Source organism: Carassius carassius, chromosome 25 (assembly GCF_963082965.1).
Source record: "Carassius carassius chromosome 25, fCarCar2.1, whole genome shotgun sequence".
Lineage (NCBI taxonomy): Eukaryota > Metazoa > Chordata > Actinopteri > Cypriniformes > Cyprinidae > Carassius > Carassius carassius.
Genome location: NC_081779.1, coordinates 25,224,240 through 25,246,779, shown reverse-complemented (window position 1 = coordinate 25,246,779; position 22,540 = coordinate 25,224,240). Strand labels below are relative to the sequence as shown.

Here is a 22,540-nt window from a genome sequence, read left to right as displayed (position 1 = left end):
ACATCCTCAACAAATGGCAGAATGACTGGGATCAGTGTAACGACAAACTGTATGAAGTCACATCATTAGTTTCCAGTCCAGTAAGAGTCCAGGAACCCTGAATATTACTTGATTATTTAATCAAACTGTTTAAGAAATTATATTACTCACTGTCAGAGAAACTCTGAATCTGTTTTAGAGTTTTTAATCTATAGGTTTTGAAATCCATCTTTTACATTATTTCAACTTGTTACGAACCATGAACATAGCAAAGGGTGCTAACATAGTGTTAAAACACCAACCAACCACCCAATGCACGATCATGATCTGTTTGTAATAAACACAAGCTGCAGTTTTGTCATCTGCTATTTAAATTAAGTGTTTGGCTGGTTTTTATCGGTCATCACCTGAAAAATTGTGCTTTCAACAATATCGTCCCTTTTTTGTTAATGTTACAGTGGCCTTCTCTATTCTCATTAAAAAAAAAAAAAACAATCGATACGGAACCCTAGTTTTGTGTAAGCATTATATTGTGTGTCTGTGCAGGTATTGGAGTGCCCATCATGTTGGCGTACGTCTATGGTGTGGTGCCCATCTCTCTGTGCCGCAGCGGTGGTTGTGGCGTGTCTGCGGGGAATGGTAAAGGTGTCCGCATCGAGTTTGATGACGAGAACGACATGCACACGGGCACCGGAGCTGCTGTGACTGGTGAGTGAACCTCACTGAATGCAAACACATGTCTATACACAACACCTTTATAATGCTCAATGTCACACACTGAGAAGCAAACAGTGTTTAAAAGCATTCCGAATCTGTTCTTCTCAGTCTCTTTCTCTCATTTACAGTCTCTGTTTTGGCTGTCTCTGCCTCGAGAGTTGTCGATCACATTTCACACTTTCTCTCCTCCTCGCTCATGTTTAATGCAGATGTGTGAAGTGTGTTCTAGTTTAAAGCAGAGTGTGCTAGAATGTGTTAGATTCACTGCTCCCCCCCCACAGACTTGCACTGAAGGGGAGCCATGTCTAGAGACTTTGAGTTTATCCTTTTCCTGACACAACTCCTGAAACTCGAGGATCAAATAATTCCTGGGAAGCTCATGTAACTCTGGTATAAGTAGCTTTTGTCCTGATGTGCAGTGTGATCTAGAGCCAAAAGGTTTAGACGTTTATTTGTGCTATATGTAAGAAACCAGGTTTCTCAAATTCTCCATCATCTTTCCCATTTTTCTGGATTGTTTTAATGGTTTAAAAAGATGTGTAATCAGTTGAGTTCATTAAAACTCATAAAAAATGCTGAAGCACATAGGTATATCTATCCATCGATCTATCTAAAGACTTATACACTCTCCGTCTATATTATGAAAATTGGTAAAACAATTGAAAAATATAAGTTAAATTCCTATTAGTAATTCCACATTGCCATAGCCTATGTTTCTCTATTCACACAACAGTGATTGAGCATTTATTCAGCGATCACAATCGCAAACAATACAGTCGAGATCTCATGACAAAACACAGACCGGCTGAACGACACTTTCATTAGATCGCTTAACTCCAGCTTGTTTGTTTTTCAGATCATCTGCGGCGGTGCTTCCACAATGAAGAGCGAGCGTTTGCATGCGCATGGTTGCCAGATTGCTTAAAATAATCAAAACATCATGAAGAAAATGTATCTCTGTAAAAGCGAAGCTCTGATTCAGGGATTTGAACAATTGTTATCTGGCAACTGCTCTCATGAGACTTCACGTAGTAGAGGAGTGTAGAGCAGTCCGCGATAACATGTTCCCTTTTTTGGACGCTTGGCGCGTTCTTTTGGGAAAGTATGCTTGAATTTGAAATATTATATATTCACAATATTTTCAATATTTGAGATGTCGCCCAGCTCGACAGCAATGATCTGCATTTTTTGCATCACAGGAATCATAGGGCTCTAATCAGGCTTGTAGGGCAAATTTCAAATACCAAGCACTGGGACTGTCCAACAGATTGTTTATTTATTTTATATTTTCCCCAGAGAAGGGGTGTAACAGTACGCAAAAATCACGGTTCGGTACGTACCTCGGTTTTAAAGTCACGGTTCGGTTCATTTTCGGTACAGTAAGGGAAAGAAATGCAAACATTAAACTGCAGGTTGTTTATTACTATAAACTTTTTTTACAATTGGTTTACACTTTTTTTTTTTTAAATACTTTTTAATAAAATATATATAAAATAAAAAAAAATAATAAGAAATAAAATACTGCTGCAAACTTCTCCACCAGATAAAATACTGTCTCAAACCAATATCATATAATGAAAAATATAAATAAATAACTATGATTACAGTGCAGCATTACCAATCTCAGCTTGTAGGCCTGCTCATATTTAAAAAATATATATAACTTTTCCAAAGTGTAAAGTGCAGCATCAACAGTTTCAGTTTTTAGACCTGCTCAGATTTCGTTATTGCGTTGGACTGATCGGAATTAAGAGCAAAGGTCTGTTTAAATGCCGACGGGAACTGCGTTTGAATTACAATCGTTTTTTTCCTAGTTGTAGTAAGGGGTGTGCACGGATAGTCGAACATTCGAATATTCATTCTGCTCTAATTATTCGATAAATAAAAATGATATTCGAATTCCGCAAAAAAAAAATTCACAATAAAACCTAATTTGGTCACTTTCTGTGATTCTACACGGCATATTTGAAGATGTATGCAAGCAAAAAATAATTAATGCATGAATGAACTGCGGTCTTCTACAGTGCTTCAAATATGCCATGGAGAATCACAGAAAGTGACCGAATTGAAGAACATTGTTGCAGCATCTCTCAAGCAACGAATAAACACCGCTAACTTGGAGAATGCAGTGAAAACTCCTCTTCTCGCGTCTGCCCTAGACCCTCGGCACAAACATCTCGGGTTTCTCGATGAAAACATTAGAGAAGAAAGAAAAAAAACTTTTTTTTGAACATTATCAGAACATTTTCCTTGATGCGAGTGGTGCGGATGCAGTCGCCACGATGAAGAAGAAGAAATTCCCACTCGTCGGAAAAGGCTGAGCCAGTTCTCCAGCGATGATTACACAGAATCCAGCCGAGACGAGTGGGAACAGTTCTTGCTGGAGCCATGTATTTCACCAGATGAGGATCCCATTCAGTGGTGAAACGAAAACACGAAGCGCTTCACAAAACTTATTCGCTTAGCACACCGTTATTTGTGAGTCCCGCCAACGTCTGTGTCGTCAGAGCACGTTTTCTCCGCTGCCGGCCTTATTGTTAACAGACTAATAAGGAGCCGACTTTCCCCCAATCATGTTTACATGCCATCATGTTTACATGCCCGTATTTCTTAACAAGAACATGTAAACAATAGGAAAAAAAAGCAAAAAAAGATTTGTTGACGGTATAAAAGTTTCAAAGTTAAGTGTAGGCTATGTTCTGTACAATAGCCTAATTGCTGCAGACTGCTTTACGTTTTTTTTTTGCTTTTTTTTTTTTTTGCTTTTAATCTGTACTTTGTTTGCACGCATTGTTAAAGGTTTTCAGCTACAAAACACAATGTGTAATGTTCAAGCTTATTGTGTGTAAGCTTGTTCAAAATGACGGACACAAATGTAGCTGAAAAATAACGTCTGTCTCATTAAACTTAATTTAAATAAATGAATATTCGAATATTAGTTTTTTGTGAGCTCAAATATTCGAATGTGATATTTGCAGAAAACGCCCATCCCTAGTTGTAGTGATGTTCACACTCGCGTGATGCCTTTTGAAAACCTTAGGCCGGTGACACACTGGCATATTGCACCTGTCAAACATAGTCTATTTTACGTCAATACTGTTGACGGTGTCCTTTATCAGTAGGCTTTATATTTATGCTCAACATGAAGTATAGATATTGTTGTCGTGAAGACAAGATCCTGGTCTGTCGGCGGCCTCCCTCTATGTCACCTACAGTAGCAGCAGCGCCGTGTCAGGCACGATTCTGGTGTGTAAAGACACCGAAAACGCGAAGCAGCCTCCATGCAACTGACATGCAGCAGAAACGTCACGCTCACGCCACGCAGCCAGTGTGTCACCGGCCTAGAATCAGCTGCAGGGAGGGATTTGCGCTGAATGCGGAAACTTCCGCCACTTAATATGTTCATTTGGAAACACAAAAATTTACGTATGTTCCGCTCACAAAATATGGCATTCGGTCATTCGCACACTTGCACCGTACCGAAAGCCCTGTACTGAAACGGTCCGGTACGAATACACGTACTATTACACCCCTACCCCAGGGTACTTCACACTTTTATGAACTGCTGTAATGACCCCTTTCTATCTGTTCTCTTCTATCAGACACCACTTCGGTGGCAGAGACCAGGCATAACCCCAGCATCGGCGAGGGCAGTGTGGGGGGTCTGACGGGCAGCCTGAGTGCCAGCGGGAGCCACATGGAGCGTATTGGAGCAATGAGAGACAATCTGAGTGAGAACGCCAGCACTATGGCCCTCGCTGGGGCCAGCATCACTGGCAGCTTGTCTGGAAGTGCCATGGTCAACTGCTTTAACAGGTCAGTGACCGTGTCTGCTTGCTATGTGTTGCCCGCAAATGACCTTTAAGGGACATGAGACATTTCAGTTTAAACAGACTGACATGAACATTCGCACAATGTCCAGGCCAATGTTTGTGGAGCCCCCTACTCTGCACATGTTGAGCGTCTCTCATACATCCTTTTCAGGTCTAGGACTCTACTAATTAGCTGATCTGAATCAGGTGTGTCTGATTAAAGAGACATGCAAAAAGTAAAGGAACAGGGCTGAGAAACACTGGTCAAGGCAACAGTTTTAATGTCTTTTCCATTGCACTGCAAGAAAACTAGGCAGCCAGTAAGATTGATGCTTCTGGTCTCATGCCCAGAACCTCTGCTGTTAAATAAAACCTCGACTTGGTGGCACTCATGAACACGGTGTATAGCCAGGCCACAGTGAATTGCAGAGGAAGATGGAAGATCCTTCACATGGACAGACCGTCACACTGATTTTTTACAGTTTATGCATAAAGTATGATCTAACATCTGGATTTCCAGAAGTTTGTGACATTTTCACAGATGAGACTCAAACCAAGTCCCAGACTAAAATACATGTCTGAGCTGTTTAAACTGAAAGAAACACGCACTGACATATCTTTAAATATGGAGATGTCATTGATTTGTCTAAGGTACATTTATAAAAGCTACATAAATGTCCTAATTAAGCTTAAACCTGCTTAATCTAAGCCATATCTGTGAAACCAGGCCTAAATGTTTATTAGTTATTCGACTTGTTTAAAATACACATTTTCTAAATGCTAACAGTATATGAAAAATTGGTCACACTTTAGTTTGGGGACCAATTCTCACTTTTAACTAGATATTAACTCTTGATGACTCTTGTCGCTGCTTATTAATCGTTAAAAAGGTAGTTGTTAAGTTTAGTATTAGGGTTGGTTTAAGGGATCTAATATATGTTCATGCAGAATTAGGTATTAATATGTGCGTTATAATGTGCGTACTAATAAACGGCCAGTGTGCTAGTAATATGCATGCTAATAAGCAGCTAGTTAATAGTGAGACTTGGTCGTTAAAATAAAGTGTTATTGAATAAAGGATTACATTAATTAGGCAGCTTCTAACATGGCCAAACAGGAAAACTTTTTCCGTGTAATTAAATTTCTCATTTCACCCGTGGCGATTATATCGGTCAGCCTCTAGTTACTTGATCAACACCACAGTGAATGCTGGAATCTCAACAGCTGTTTGAAAACATGTGAATGTGGTTTGACTTCCTTTGCCGTCTGCCGTTTCACACATTGTGTCTCTCAGGTTGGAGGTTCAAGCTGATGTTCAAAAGGAGCGCTGCAGTCTGAGCGGGGAGTCTGGCACCGTCAGTCTGGGGACAATCAGTGACAACGCTAGCACCAAAGCCATGGCTGGGTCCATTCTCAACGCCTACCTGCCTCTGGACAGGTGTGTGCTCATACAAGCCAAAGAATGTGAGGTGAGCTTGAGCGGTCATTAACAGCTGACGTTGTTGTGCAGCAGGGACGGGAGCAGTATGGAGGTGCAGGTGGATGTGGAGTCCAAGCGAGGGAAGCTCAGGCACCACAGCGGCAGCAGCAGTATGGACGACGGCAGCAGCGGAGGACACGGGGCCGGTGTTTGCCCCTCCGGGTGTCCCCACGAGGACAAGTGCGTTACCTCTCGCTGGGCCAAGGAGCCATCCTCCACCTCCTCCTCTTCCTCTGGCAAGAAGAGCAAAGGCAAGCTGCGCAAAAAGAGCGGCGGAACCAAGATCAACGAGGCGCGTGAAGACATGGACGCCCAGCTGCTGGAGCGCCGCAGCACCAACTCCAGCGAGTTAGACTCACCCTCTCTGAGCGGCAGCCTGCCGTCTGTGGCCGACTCTCACTCCAGCCACTTCTCAGAGTTCAGCTGCTCCGACCTGGACGCCTGCAGACCGCCCTGCTACGAGTCTCACGTCCGACATCCCAACACGGCCGGAGCGGTGAGCCCGCTTCCAGAGGTCGAGAACGACCGGCTGGAGAACTGTCCTGCTTCTGGGATCCTCCCTCAAGCTGCAGTCGCCCCTCTAACCCCTGACGGGGCGGCAGAGCGCCCGTTATGCTACATTGCAGAGGAGAATGTGAGTTTAATACGCGCGGCTGACGCGGGCCAGAGCTCGCCTAAAGAACGCAATAACAACCTTCCTCAGCCGACTAGCCCTGTGCGTAACGCCTGCGTTCAGACAGAGATCTAACCAGACCCACGTGCTAGCTTTCACAGCTAACCTTTATTACCAAGGATTGCACATTCAACTGAAGATTTTAAAGCTTGTTTCATGGAGGTTTAATGTCCTGTGCGGTCGATTATTTGAATGTTGGAGGAGGAGCGCCACTATTTACACTGGTCAAGGGCAGGATGTGCCTTTGAGCTTTCAGAAAGCTCGCAGTGACCGTTTGATCGGTCACCGTTGGTCGGTGCTTACAGTCAGACCGAAGCTCAGATAAGATTCAGAAAGGTAACAGATGAATGTAAGGCAGGAAGTGATGCACAGATACTGATACCGATGATGAGGATGTAGCTGTCAATCACACAGGCCTGTGTTTCAGTGTTCAGGGTCGCTGCCATCAAGAGCCTAACTAATGAGGAACGAGTGTGTGGATAAAACCCCAAAAAAACATGTCCAGCTCATTTTTCACCACAAAATTAGAAGGAAAGAAGAGAAATATCATTCCTTGCATACTGGAAATGGAAGTCTCTGTTTAGGACTAATTTGATTTGTGACCGTTTCATGTTAATTAAAGGGATATTCACCCAAAAATGAACATTCTGTCATAATTTACCCTCATGCCGTTTCAAACCTATATTTCTTTCTTCTGTTGAACATAAAAGATGATATTTTCATTTCAAGTCAGTTGGAATCGAAACCGTTTGGTTACCAGCATTCCTAAGAAACGGACTCGTATAGGTTTGGAATAACATGAGGGTGAGTAAATGACTGAATTTTTATTTTTGGGTGAATAATCCTTTTAAGAACACCCCCCCCCCTTTCTCTTTATTGTAATGTAATACATCAGTTTTTTTTTCTTTGTAATTCCTGATTATTCTTATTAGATTCTTTATACTATAAAACCGTATTTTATTTCTGTATTTCTATAAATCTGACAGTACAACAAATGCTACTGTGATTTAAATGTACATAATTTTTGCAATACAATAATAAAAGATATTTTTCCTCCCATTACAACCATTCAAAGGCACCGAGGAAGTCTGGAGGGATCCCGTCCCTCATCGAGATGATCAAGATGAGCTCATGAGGGACCAGGCCCTTTCACAGCAGTGATTCTTCTACATGATCGTTTCATTTCTACAGCTTCTTTTCATTTCTCTCGTCTAAAGTCACTGCTTATTTTGCATTTTTGGGAAAGCAGGATGTGTTCAAGCCCTGTGTGGTGTGTACTGCCTGAGTGAAGAGCCGGATGAAGCCGTGTTGAGCCCCCTGCTGGTAGGACGGGACCGGTAAGAGGAAGCGAGTCTGGCAGTGTTAAAAAGTCCACTGACAATTCTCAATGGCTTTTATGGATGCAATGGTTTATATTTATGAATCGGAAAGATTTGCACCCTGTTAAAAAAAAAAAAAAGTCAAACTACTTTTATTGTAAAGACTATGATGGTAATCACATTCAGGTTGTTTCAACCAATTAAGTGGTTTATTTTTTTTCTTTCGTTTATGTATCTATCGACTCATGGTGCCTTTTGGATCATATACAAATGTTTTGTGTCTTATGAATTCAAATGTATTATATGAGGCTGCATTGAATGTTAGCGTGGCGGCGTAGCATTGTCTCCTAGACACCCGACCGCCTACCAAAGACAGCACTCAGCTCACTGACGCTGACTCCTGCACACTTCCACACACTTCACTCACAGTTTACAGACGCCTGCGCGTGTGTTTGCACTCTTCATCTCTCGCTGCTCCGGAATCTCTCGGACTGATCCAATGCCACAAGCTGCTTTGATTTTTGTTCCTTCTATTTCTTTAGGGGTTTTTTTTCTCTCTTGTTTTGAGCCTGCCCATATCTGTATGAATATTACTTCAGAGGCTAGGGCTGATTGATTTCTAACTTGTTCAAAACTGCTTGATATTTGTATATTTGCTTTATAATATGCGTGTAAATGCATATCGAAATGAAAATTAAAACATGAATCCAGAAGTGTTGTCTCTGTGTGTTTGTGCATATAGTGGGTGTCACAAATCTCCTACATTTCATTAATGAACTACAAATCTTACAAAAAAAGTTTGTGTGTGCATCTATATAGCTTTCTGAAGCTTCATGCGACACTGAAAACTGGAGTAATGATGCTGAAAATGCAACTTTGATCACATGGAATTATTATTTATTATTCTATTTAATAAATACCAATAAAAAAATAGTTAACACTATTGCTGTTTTTTCCTCTATTTCCAGTGGTTGTGCTATTTAAAAAAATAACATATAATTTCAGAACACAATCAAGTCTAATGCCCAAAATATTTCACCTAGTAATTTATGAAGCCATTTGTTTAGCTGATGCAAATTTATTTCTCTGAAACATGTTTCCTTTGCTGACATCCCCAAACCACCCCCCCCCCCCCCCCCACCAAAAAAAACTACATCTAATGTTATTGCACATTCATACCTTGTGGGATCTTATGTTTTATCAATGCATATTGAGATAATGGTTGGGCTGGAGGCTGGAAGATGTCAAAACAACAATGACACTACATGAGCAACATGTATATATTACACAGTACAATGGAGCGGCTATTAAAAATATATTAAATTCTGAGAAATCAGACATTTAGACATAGCAAATTAAATTGTCCTTTACAATTTTGTCTGAGAGTGTTAAATCACTCCATATGTGAGCCACAGCTTCTTTTAAAAGGCACATTCTCTCTTATACACATGACAACTGTCCCATCAAAACACGAGAATCCTGAAGCCTACTGAAGCCAGAGTTACAGAGGATGAACCGTTTGCATGCTTTGCAGTGTCAGCATTGCATCAGACAATATTCCTTGAAGAATGTGAGATGAGTGTTTGCTGGAAGGGATGCATGACAGTCTAAGGATGAATGACCCTCGATGCAGGACTGTGGGACCCATGAGCTGAAATCTCAGGCTCGCTGGATCCACTGTGTCTGGCTTTAATGAAGGAGGGTCTGTTCTTCCTGTAGCCCTCTGTTCATTTCCTCATTTATTGCCTGGATGTCAACCTGCAGAGAGGAAACCGTCATAATCAGCATCAAGTGTGTCATATTGAAGCCAGTTGTTACCAGCCAGTGCTAGATTTGAACCTCGAGGGAGAAAAACTTAGAATTGTAGGATATAACCCAAATCCACAATTGTGAGAAACTGAGATATAAATCAGAATTCAGAGAAAAAAGGATTTATACTTTGAATATTTTATCTCTTAATGGTCTCAATGAAGATTTTGATATTCGTGTGGTGTCCTGTTATTCAGTATAATACTTACTGAGACCACTAGGGGGAAGTAGCATTTTAGGAGCGAGATACAAGGAGGAGAGGAGAGTAGTAAAAGAAGAGAGATGAGCACAAGGTAGGGGTGTGTGTGTGTGTGTGTGTGTGTGTGTGTGTGTGTGTGTAAAAAAGTGAGGACTAAAGAAACACATGTAACCCGTTCACCTGTTGCACCTGGCTTCGTTTTGATCATTAAAACGCAACAATTCGCTCTTTTCTTTAATTATTATAGTGATTTAGAAGGTAAGATGTTATATTGTGCTTCATTTTTTTGGATGTATCTTTTGCATTTTAGTATTTTCTTTGGTGTAATTTTGCAGTCATATATTTAGTGTAATGTATTTGTGCTTGTAATTTAGTGCTGCTCTTGCCCTGTTCTTACATGACTTGTTGATTTGTCCTGCCTTTTTTTTTTTTTTTTTTTTTTTTGAGTGTGGTCATGTGGGCAGTCACGTGATTTAGTGTTGTGTATGTAAGGGAGTTGTCATGTATGTTCATAGTCTGATGAAGAGAGTTTAAGCTCAAAACGTCACCTGTGGTGAGAACATAATCAAATACTTCTCTATCTCTGGAGCTGTGTGTGTGCCTACTTGGATGTTTTGTTCTCATTCTACCTAAAACTGTGCTAGATGTTAAGTTTGTGAAGGATTGCCACTGGCAGGAAGCTTTTTTAGCTGCACTGTGGCTGTAAACATGTATTTTAGGTATGGAAATGACATATTGAGTTTTGTTATTTGGGATGTGGTCATTGCACTACTTCAACCACCAACCACCCACCCCCTGCCCCACACACACCCACGGTCTTCTTTTAGAAAAACTAAAATATGGTCATCCTAAATGACATGTCTAGGTGCTCAATTACCAGGCTTTCTAGTTATCGTTAACATCCTTGGTGTAAATGGGCTTAAAGGCTAAACAAGATACACTTATTTTACAAAAAATATGAGAGCTGTCTTCCTGTGCAAAACTCCCCAGCATGACGGTAGACCGCTGTGGGCAGTTGAAAATATGTTGCCTGTGTTTTCAGAGCAGTTTGTGTCTGTTAAATCTATTTTGGTTTCTCTTCCTCTTCCAATGTGAGTCTTCGGGACTTTTTAAGCTGTGAGAAACATAAAAATTCAAGAACATAAAGTCTGCTGTTTAATATCTGTTGCATAAACATGTTCATGGACCAAAGTTTAGTACTTAAGGATCAGGGATTTGTTCATTTATGAGCAATAGTAATAATAATGACCCTAGCCTCAGTAAACGAATAGTCAGCTAAATCTAAGGTTAAAGTTCACTTGGGTGCAATGGCTCATTATAGTGGCGGCTAGATAATTAGTGTTTTAATTGTTTATGAATAAATCCGCTCTGGTCACAGTCTGATTTTTCAGTGACTCTTTCTGCGGTTCTCATCCTCATCGAGTCAGCTGTCCCAGACAAAAGATTGGCATCGTGAAACTATTTTGGCGATTTTTGTCATCAGTGGTCGTATGTCGTACAGTAAGAGAGTACGGTGGCCGAGAGAGCTCAGTGCACTGCAACTTCAGAAAACACATGCAAATAGAAAGATCACAATAATAAAATAATTTAAATTAAATGCATATTCAGCTGTAAAATGATTTCATATTACCAACAGCAACGTCTATGAAAGGTTAACATTTGTGTTGTCAATAAAAAATAAATAAAAAAACTTACTAATTAATCATACATTTTCTGTAATTAATCGTGACTAATTGATTGTCTTCATTTCACACTGAACCTCCAAATGGATGTAGAAACAACAAAGATGGTATATTATTGACATTTCTTTACAAAGTCTCATTATTAACACATTTTTTTGATGATGATGATGTCTATATTAAACGCATCTTCCTCTTAATTTTATCCATTAATTATAGTCATTCAGCATTTAAGTATAATTATGTGTTGTTGTTTTTTTTTTTTACATTTATCTAGGCTCTGAAAATTATAACAACTTTTAATTTAATTGAATGCAAAACAATCTTCACATAAACTATAAATTGTATATGCATAAACTATATAGATTAATCTTTACTCAAGCAACATAAGTTGATCGGCGACTAGAACAGTCGAGTGATTTCTCTTCGTTTCCGTGATTTCCATCAATGACAACAGACTTCAGCAAGTTTCACTCTAAAAGCAACGTTGTCTCTTTAAAATCTGAATGTGCGTGAGGGATTTCTGACACATATCAGGTTTTCTCCCAGCTCTTTATGATTATGTTGGACTTAATAACTCATTTAGGGCCGTGTATAAAATATCACTCACCAAAACTGTGTATTTTGACAAAATTGTGTGTGTTTTTGTCATTTGAAGTGCTACTGGCAGCCGAACGCGCAGACTTTCTATACTGAATTTGCTAATCATCTTCGTCCAGTCTGCGCTATTTCTGCGATCAGGTCAGCAGCGGCAATACACCTGTCACTCAAGTGGCCACGCCCTTAATTATGCAGATCTTTAAGTCTTAATATAATTTAAACGGATGGGTTATAAAAAAAAATCACCCCCCTCACAGTTGTCATGAAGGGCAAAATTAGCTATTTATTTGCACCAGGCTGTAAACATGTTTTTTTCTGCTGTAAAGTTGGGCATTTTAACATGGGGAGTCTATTCATCGACTGGCCGCTTGAGGCTGGCTGCAAAAGGGAGTCAGTCCCATAGACTCCTCATGTTAAAATGCCCAACTTTACAGCAGGAAAAAACATGTTTACAGCCTGGTTCAAAAAATGATTTTGGTCTATATAGCTAATTTTGCCCTTCATGACAACTGTAAGGGGGGTGAATTTTTTTTATAACTCATCCGTTTAAATTATTTTACTTACTTAAAGTTCTGCATAATTAAGGGCGTGGCCACTTGAGTGACAGGTGGATTGCCGCTGCTGACACTGCCGTCGCGCTAAGTGGGTGTGGCTACAGCAACTAGCTCCCGCCTTTTTGCCCATTTTTGATTGTCCGGGAGAGTCGCGCGGTGACGCGCTGCCAAGATGGCGACGGCCCGCTCTACACACTTTAGGCTTCAAAAACTCTCTTCAGGAGTCTACGGGTGACGTCACGGACACTACGTCCATGTTTTTATACAGTCTATGGTTATGACCGATAACACTGTCTTTATACTCGTTGTAAACTAGAGTTGTGGGTATCTCATAACTCCCTCTCACAAGCTCTTGTCAACACTGCCATCTACTGATGTTGTGTTCTCCAGTAGATTGTAGTTGTTGCCAGGTTTTCACAAGAAAACCCGCCCAACGCTACTCAAAACAAGCCAAAAACTAGCCCAATCGTGTTTCGAGGGGATCCCCAGTTAAAAATAATTTTTTTGGCGGGGTGCCCCTGCTTAAATTCACATTCCAGTGGATAAATATCATGTTATTGCAGTCTCTTCAACCCGTGGACATGAAAACAAAAAAAGTTAAAGTAGCCCAACTCCACCGCGTACTTGTTGGCACTGTTCCTTTTCTTTTCAGGCTGGCCCGGGCCAGTGTTGACACCTTGTGGGCAAACTACCTTAATTAGTAAAAACACAATTCAAGGCATATATATAGGCGATCTGCACGTACTCCTCTCTCACGGGCCGGATAAAGATGATTGGAGGGCCACCAATTGAATAGCCCTGCGCTGAGCGTTACAGCAGTAGACTATATTAGGGATGTCGGATACAGCCAGACAAATGTCTTGTCACTAGAATCTTATCACATCCCAAATGATTAGAACACGACCAAGGAACCGGTTGCCTACATAGTCTGAACCGTGCTGGTTTCTGGTCTCTCCTATGTGTTCTTTGGCGGTGAGACTTCACCTTGAGAATTAGCCGGCAGACTTTCTCTCAGCAGGTTAGTGACCGTCTCCAGCTCCTGCTCGGCCTCCTGCACGTTCGGATCCAACTGCAGCACTTCCTGTAAATCAGTGCTGGCTGACAGATAGTCCTGAGGGAGAACACACACGCAGAGTGTCAAACTCTGCATTACTGCACTGAATTCAACAGCACTTTAGATGCACACACAATCCTTATTTACAATGCTTTAGATGTAATATGAAGCACACATGCTTCATTATGATGATAAAAGGCATAATATCTAAAAATACAAACCTTCAAACCTTTATGTGCCAGTGCTCGTCTGTAAAATGCTTTCTTGTTGTTTGGCTCGATCTGAAGTGCAGAATCACAGTCCTGTTTGGCTTCTGCGAAACCTTCCAGCTTGAGATAGCACAGCGCTCTGGAAAACACAACAGACATGTCTCATTCAGCAGCGCACGTGGCCTGACTCTCCTCCCGTGTTTCTGTCTGACCAGCTCCAGTCTCAGCATTTTCTAGAAGGCTCCATCAAATGAGAGACAGGACATGTGCAGCTGGTTCAGTTCATTGCTGCTTTGTAAGTATTTAGCGTGAACTGCACCAAACTGTGTTCAGAACAGAAGACTAGCGCACTGCTTGCTTCATACTGCACAGTGTATATACTACATGATGCATGTACAGTATGCATTATGCAACATTTCAAACAGAAAGTATGCTACAGTCACATATGCTGATTTTGTAGCATGTGTACAGGATTTTAGAAATGAAGGATTTATCTTGCAATTTTAATTGCGTTCAAATTTATCAGTGTAATATAAAACAAACAATACATTTTATGTTTAACATGCATTTTTCGGTTACCGACTTCAGAAAAGGAAAATAAGGGACATTTTTGATCAAATGAATTCAGTCTTGATAAGCATAAACTCTTACAGTTAAATGTTCTCCCATTGTGCAATAAAAATATGTGCAATAACCTTAAACTATTTATCACCCTGCATCATAGTAGCCTACGTCCATACAACTTTCTTTTTTTTTATCCGAATGCACGATGAGGAAGCGAAGAACCACCCGACGAGCAGCTTATGCCATGGTTTTTTCCAGCATTCACATATTAAAAGATGCTAATAATACCTGCGCAGCAATATTTGACCAGAACGATAAAAATGACGGTTATTTTCGTCAGTTACAACTTGTTAGACGTAGCATTCTACTCGCTTTAAATAAGATAGAGCAGCTAAATATATTAAGTAGTGCAGTAAGATTTTATTTATTTGAATTAATTATAGCATTTAATTGAATTAACTGTTAAGTGAGAAAGAGATGCTTGTGTGAAGTAGCCTACCTGCGCCATGGTGTTACTTGAAAATATTGAAATAATGGTGGCATTTACCATTGATTAACAGCCTTCTGGCTCACAGTAGGACTGTATTTAACAGTTTAAATCTTAATGTAAAAAAAACTATTTTCATTATAGAGAAAATGAATGGGAAGTTGACTTACAGAGTAAAATGCAAGTGTGCTATTCTGAGCACAGCCGGTGTTTGGGCTGATTCTAACAATTGTAAAGTGTTTTAAATGGCAGCTTGTCGGACAGCTTTACCTGTTGGTGTAGATGGCACATTCGTTCGGTTTGATGGCCAGACACTCGTTGTATTTGTCCGCAGCACCTTGAAACTGGCCGCTCTTCACCAGGTCATTTCCTTCTTGTTTCAGCAGTGTGAACCGAGCCTCTGCTTTTCTGGCTGTGAAGAAAGTCCATTTACAGTAACGTTACACTTCTGAAAGAGCCCCCTCTTCCCTAAACTATAGCTATTCACTCTAAAAGAGGGAATGTCACAAAACACATCAAGAACATGTCTGGGTCATAATGCTCAAAATCACAAAAACAAATAAAAAGGTCAGTATATTTAAGCACATTTCTCTCCCAAACTCTCATCGTACTACAACAATTTTTGAATTTATTATGATTTTACATTATTAAATTCAAAATAAATCTAAAATCAAAGTTGCTAAATAATGTCCCAACACTTGTGATACAACAAACTAGATTTTTTTTTTCCTTTACGCAAAATATAATTTCCAGTGTTGTTTTAGTATAACTTGTATACTATTATAGTATTTGTAAACATTTTAAATAAGCTTTAATTTTTATATTTTCAGTGTTTTTAAAAGGTAATTTTGTTACCTATTTCAGTGTTGCTTAGACACATATTTCAGATTTATTATGAAATATTACATAGCATTATTACGTATTTAAATATGAATTCGTATCAAGTTTTTCACTTAAAATTTATATTTGATTTTAATAGTTTTATTGTAATTACTGGTTTCTTTTTTATATATTTTTAGGTAATTTCTGATCTTTTTCTGTTGGTTTTGGGGTGAAATGAGACCTGGTCCCTTCACTTCACTGCTCGTGTCAGTGTGCATGGTGAGTTTACAGTGGTTGGTCTCAGTTGCAGTGTAATAACATAACATCCACCAATTGCTATGACTTCATCTGGCTCGAAGGACAGCAGAGCAAAGGTTGTCCCATTGTTAATGCGATCGGGTGTTGATGTGTGCCTTGTGATCATGTGGCTCGTCCTTTCTCGGGTCAGAATGAAAGCAGAGCCGTCCGGTTCCATTACGATGAGAGCTGACTATGTTTCGCTTTTACATTATTGATGGCCATCAAGCGTAGAACATCCACGCTGACAAATGCAGTTGTTTGCATAACTATTGTAAACACGTGAACTACAAAAAAGTGCAAATCAAACGTCACATGCTATATCAAACCTAATGTGGCATCCAAAAAACATTAGACAGGAATTTAGCTAAATTTGCACAGCAAAGATGGCACAGAAGCGCTCCTGAGGTGGCATTAGGAGTCTTTACAAGGACTGTTTAATGCTGCTCAGAAATGGGATGAATGCATTTTTACACAGAAATGGCACTGCTTCTTTACACTGAATTTTAAGCAGGCACAGAGCTGCCTTAACTCTGCTGTTTAAAGACGTCTATAGTGAAAGATCCTGATTTAGCATGATGATTGCAGGGCTAGGCTCTTGGGTTTGATTCGAGTTGATTAAAACTGTGCTCATTACATGAAGTACTTGTCTAATCAATGCATCTCATTCCCTAATAATGTCATATTTATATGCACAAGAGAACTGCATTGAACTATTTTAAACTATACTATTAATCTACACTTATTATGTGCTTTACTAATAGTGTGCTATTGCTAATAGTGGAGTACAGCTGTCTTCTCTTGTGCGGTGGGTTTTGGGTCAGGTGAACTCACCCTTCTCCTGCTGGGCTCTGTCTGCGCGGGCCTGCAGGACCTCTGCGCTGGGCTCATCTTTATGGTGCTGCTGGGCCGAAAGCGGGACCAGTGGGATCTCTGGCAGCTTCTCTCGCCAGTCCGGACCGTCCTGATCAATCAGCATTTTAGTGATTCTGAGATCACATCACAGACTCAGTCAGACACGACACAACTCTCATGTTTACCATTTGACTGCAGAAAATAGCTTCCTTACAGGACAGTTTGCCCCAAAACGAAAATTCAGTCATCATTACTCGCTCTCAAGGTGTTCTAAACCTGAGACCTGGAGTCTTTTTTTTTTCTTCTTCTGCTGAACACAAAAGAAGAATGTGAATGAACATATTTTAAGAATGTTTCTGGTCCCTGTTGACTTCCGATATACCCCCCCCCCCCCCCCACAGATATATTGTTTATTTACTAAAATTCTTCCAAATATCTATTTTTGTGTTCAGCGGAAGAAAATAAGTCATGAGGGTGAATTTAAATTTTTGGGTGCACTGTCCCTTTAAGTACTTTGCTCTTGTTTTCCAGTAGAAAAATATATAAAGGTACTTGAAATGAGATCAGTTTACTTGAGGAAGAAAAATTGCAGAACATTGACAAATGCATCTTTTAAAATGTCAAACTCTTTTTAATTAAAACCAACGACGACGGAAAAAGTACTTGTAACTTTTTGCCATTATCTATTAATTTTACACACATTTCATTTAACCCTAAAACACAATGCAATGTGCAACTCCAAATATGGTCAAAACACCTGTGAAAAATCAAAACAGAAAATTCCTTTGTATCAACAGTACATTGGGCCATATTTGTACAGACTTTTCCAATGGTATAAGAATATTCTCAAAATATACTGTCACGTAATTCATCTTATTAGTAAATTAACCCTATTTTAAGAATGTTTAGATTTTATTTAGCAGGATATTGACTATAATAAAATATTTTTGGAGTGTTTTTAGAAAGCTACATTTGTAAACATTAAAATACTCCGAAAATGTGATCCTGTGAATTGTACCTGTGCACGCTGTCATGAGCCGCCTGCACGCTGACGTCTATCTGCAGGACTGTCTTGTAATCCACATAGGCCTTGCTGTAGCGCTCCAGAGTCTCATACGCCATCGCCCGCCGGAGGAGGGGCTTCAGCGAGAAGGGGCGGAGCTCCAGAGCCCTATAAACAAACAGGAGGATCAGGATCTTTCTCTGATCCTGTGCCCTACAGTGAACTCTCTTAATATACAGAGGAAGCATGTGTTGGAGTCTTTCAGAACATACCCATTTACCACCTAAAGCTTGCATTATTTTCTATATTCTGCACCCTGTCTCTGTAAGATTAAAGAACAGATGCGTCCAAACAGGATAGCACTGACTCAATGACATGTTATTATTTCCCTCCAAAGGAGGAGAACATGGTAACAGACTGCTGAGGATCTTAGTCACGGTTAACCAGTCTGCTGGTAGTAAAGCTCCTTACAGAGCAACTAACTGCGTCGGGTGTTAATCTTTCTGAGTCAGTCACACGCACTTGCAGTAAATCCAGGCTGAACGCAGCACTGTGCCTCTCGTTGTTCTGTGAACGTCTGGTCATTGTGTGATTGGCAGTTGAACAGAGGGAGTATGTAAATGTGTGGTTAACCTGCTGCAGTCCTGAATGCAGTCCGCGCTGTTTCCATTTTTGAGGTAGCATGCAGCTCTATTGGAGTACAGAATACAGAGATCCTCTGGGCTGTCGATACCTGCAAACACAAGCAGAGCACTGAAAATAGACTCAGATAGCAGCTTTAGATCTGCATGGACACGAGTGGGAGGAAGGGTTCAGAGTTCAGGCAGCCATTTATGCTGGAATACATTTTGTTTAGCCACCTGATACCATTTTACAAACCCAACGAGTCATCGAATAAACGCAAGATGGTACATCCCTGCTTTCAAATGGCCCATTACGTAACTTCAGTGAGCACACCCAGAATGCACAGAAGTGGAAGTGTCAGTCTTGTGAAACGCTTTCACTTCAATTTCACGACAATGCAGCTTTAGTCCCCAAAATGCAGTGGATCAATGACCAGTGGTTTACGATCTTCTCTGTGGGACATCTAGTTTACTTCCCCTGCATTACTAAACACTGAAAAACAGGATCTACGCAATGTTTGCGCAATACATGCTTTTGTGATCCAGACTACAAGAAGATTCATTATAAACGTGCTGGTTCAGTCACCAAAGACTGTTAAAAATACTATTTATGCACACATATAATATACATTAATTCAAGATACATACTTGTACCCCGCTAGAATCATTAAAATATGTTGGTTCATTTGAAAATAAATAAATAGCACTTTTTGAGCCACTTTTAAGTATCAAAATATTGTCAGCTTGCCAATAATGCCACTTTACCGAAACCAAAATCATATCATTAATATAATTTTGATATACTTGATTACAAAATACTTGTATCCCATCAGAATCATTTGAAACCAACTGCTTTTAAGTCAGTATACTATGAAAACAACCATAGCTATGCCAAAATTATCCCCTTAACCAAAAATACCATTTTGGTAATACCAAAATCTGTAGTAACACAGGCATCATATATAACTTCAAGTTACTTTAACACAAAATGCTTGTACCGAACCAGAATGACTGAAACATGTTGATTAATTTGAAATATACTATAAATAGTAGGAAAAATATAGATACTATAAAATACCATGCATTGTGGTGACACCAAAAATGGTTAAATATATTTTATCATACACATATGATATATTATTTTAAGGTTAATACTTGCACTCCACCTGAATCCTTGAAATATGCCGCGTTTAACTAAAAATATCAGTATATATATGCCAGACATGGCATTGTGGTGACACACAAAACCTGTCAAATATACTATTTCAAGATAATTAAACACAAAATACTTGCATCCCACCAGAATCATTAAAAAAACAGTACTTTTATGCCAATAAACCAGAAAAACGATGAACACCTTGCCAAAATAGCCACCTTACCAGAAAGGTCTAATCTTGGTAAAATCACAGACTGTTAAATCTACCGTTTAAACACAAATATCACGATTTTGACAGTAAGTATAGATTATCTGTACTCTACCAGCTTCTGCACATCCGTCAAGGGCCTGTGTGTATTTCTCCAGCGCGTCCCCAAACTGTCCATTTTTGAACAACATATTGCCCTCATTTTTGAGCCTGGCCAGTGGAGGAGGAAGGGCCCCACACGGGGCGACCTGATTACAGCTCGCCCCAGCAGTACTACTGTGCACTGCACCAGAGCCCCGAGGCTCATCCTGGCTCTTGTCAGCTGGAAGGGTACCATTGACTGCCGGGCTCTTCCCTTGGACTTCCTTTGAGCTGGCTGTGTTGTTTCCAGGGCTCCTCTTGTGTCCCGGGGTCCCAGGTTGAGAATGCGGGCCCCCTCCCTCTCCGTGACCGGGGCCCTTCTTCTGTGAATTCCCCATGACTGCCCTCAGTCCCTACTTCAGTACAGCGAGCTCCCGTCCTCACACACACACTCATACACTCTCGCTCTCTTCCTGTTCCTGCGCAGACTGTGAGGCTCGGTCAGACGTGGGAGGACACGCCTCCTGCGGAACGCTCTGAGCCGTGACATCACGAGGGGGGAGGGGCTGCGGAGCTGCTGCAGAGAGGGGGAGGTTTACTGTCAAACAGCAGCCTGTGGTGCGTTTCCCAAAAGCATCGTTAGCCAACTATGGTCGCAAGTTCCGTCGTTACCAGCGTAGTTCAACGATTCGGTGACGTGTTTCCCGAAACCATAGTTCAAACAAACATTCGCAAACTGCATCGCAAACTTGTGTCGTAGCTCTTCACCTGTGGTTAGAATCATAGTTCGTCGTTAGTTTGCTGTGTCGACTGATTGCGCCGCACCTGGGCTGTGTGCTATTCAGAGTTATCGACCCTGTGCCCTATTACTTTAGAAGATTTCACCATCCTCTTTGAGTGATTTAAAAGACTTAAAGTTGTGGTTTAAGTTCATTACATAATTCGCCTTTTTATTATTATTACAAATTCAGTTTGAAACTATATAGCAGCGTGACCCTCGCGATTATTCTCCCTTAGAAGTGCCCTCTGAAAGCATTAATCTTGCCGATTAGAACGCAACCATTGTTTCGTTTGTGCGGAAAAAAAACGGTACGTTGGTTAATTAAGTGAGTTATCTTTGTAAAAACATTCCAAAAGACATATGTCTCATATAACAATATTGGTAAAACGGTGTGTTAGAGGTTTTCACTTATATTAAATGTTAACACTCAAATCATAGTATTTTTATAGTAAACTAATTTTTAATTTAATTTTAAATGAATGTACCTAAAGTAACAAAAAATTATAAACAAGTGAGTGATTTTGTTGTTTTTACAGAATTACAATATAGAATACTCTACAAATGTGTTTGTGTGTGAATACATATAGCGAGAGAGAAACAGTATATACACTGTTTGCAAACGTTTTTTTAATGTTTTTAAGTGTTCATTTAATGCATATCGCCAAAAAAAAAAATATATATTTAACAGAAATTATGTCAGATTAAACAAATGGTTTAAACTGCAGTGGTGGCTGGATGCTGCCATCTTCGTATGGGCGAAGAGGACATGTCTCCAGCAGCCAGCTATCACCAAAGCCATGCACCCTCTTCAGCCACCTGCAAACTGCAGAAGTGAAAGTGAAAGTGACGTGACATTCAGCCAAGTATGGTGACCCATACTCAGAAATCGTACTCTGCATTTAACCCATCCAAAGTGCACACACACAGAGCAGTGAACACACACACACACACTGTGAGCACACACCCAGAGCAGTGGGCAGCCATTTATGCTGCGGAGCCCGGGGAGCAGTTGGGGGTTCGGTGCCTTGCTCAAGGACACCTAAGTCGTGGTATTGAAGGTGGAGAGAGAACTGTACATGCACTCCCCCCACCCACAATTCCTGCCGGCCCGAGACTCGAACTCACAACCTTTCGATTGCCAGTCCGACTCTAACCATTAGGCCACGACATCCCTAAAATTCAGGAGAGAGTGCAAACGCAGTCCCCCACTACCATAAATTATGCAGTCGAGATTCCCACATTTGGGGAATTCGCAGGGGTCAGCATGGCCGGAGTGCAATGGACAAGCCTCGCCCTGGGTGAACCGCCTTCTTGATCATGGTGTCTCCCCTGCCAGGTAAGTATCAAAAGTCATGTGTGCTTCCATCACCCACCACCTCTATAAATTTCCAACGGCATAATAATGCAGTGTGGCTAACAACTGAATTTAAAGCATTGTTTCTTCTTATTGCCCTCTGAAGATGCCTTATTGCCTATGTGGAGGCCTGAACTTTAAAGGCAAAGGCCTGGTTGATGCACAGGTCCATATCTCCAAGGATCCTTCCATTGCAACAGGCCCCAGGATGGCCAAAACTTTCTC

At 40.6% G+C, this 22,540-nt stretch overlaps 3 protein-coding genes and 1 non-coding gene across 5 annotated transcripts in view; 2 read left to right on the top strand and 2 right to left on the bottom strand.

Annotated features, from left to right (window-relative positions):
• LOC132104490 (E3 ubiquitin-protein ligase RNF19A-like) overlaps window positions 1-7,719 on the top strand; it is a 38,943-nt gene extending 31,224 nt beyond the window's left edge. Inside the window, exons 7-12 of one of the 2 annotated variants that reach the window (XM_059509987.1) lie at window positions 526-687; window positions 4,299-4,512; window positions 5,803-5,946; window positions 6,019-6,738; window positions 6,769-7,413; window positions 7,465-7,719. In XM_059509987.1, the coding sequence (XP_059365970.1) occupies window positions 526-687; window positions 4,299-4,512; window positions 5,803-5,946; window positions 6,019-6,736 (1,238 nt within the window). In that variant the 3' untranslated portion in view covers window positions 6,737-6,738; window positions 6,769-7,413; window positions 7,465-7,719. Of the gene's footprint in view, window positions 1-525; window positions 688-4,298; window positions 4,513-5,802; window positions 5,947-6,018; window positions 7,414-7,464 lie in introns of both variants that reach the window. The other variant, XM_059509989.1, reaches the window with a different exon arrangement.
• LOC132104492 (septin-7-like) overlaps window positions 1-22,540 on the top strand; it is a 393,004-nt gene that overhangs the window by 28,886 nt on the left and 341,578 nt on the right. The window lies entirely within an intron of this gene.
• On the bottom strand, window positions 13,673-20,674 carry LOC132104481 (sperm-associated antigen 1A-like). Its single transcript, XM_059509971.1, has 7 exons — window positions 20,215-20,674; window positions 18,746-18,845; window positions 18,128-18,280; window positions 17,089-17,243; window positions 15,406-15,547; window positions 14,097-14,223; window positions 13,673-13,932 (listed from the first exon to the last, which is right to left on the bottom strand). The coding sequence occupies exons 1-7, from the start codon at window positions 20,576-20,578 to the stop codon at window positions 13,777-13,779; spliced, it is 1,197 nt and encodes a 398-aa protein (XP_059365954.1). The 5' UTR covers window positions 20,579-20,674; the 3' UTR covers window positions 13,673-13,776.
• On the bottom strand, window positions 22,142-22,305 carry LOC132104903 (U1 spliceosomal RNA). The gene has a single exon (XR_009423622.1). It is a non-coding gene; the product is annotated as a U1 spliceosomal RNA (small nuclear RNA).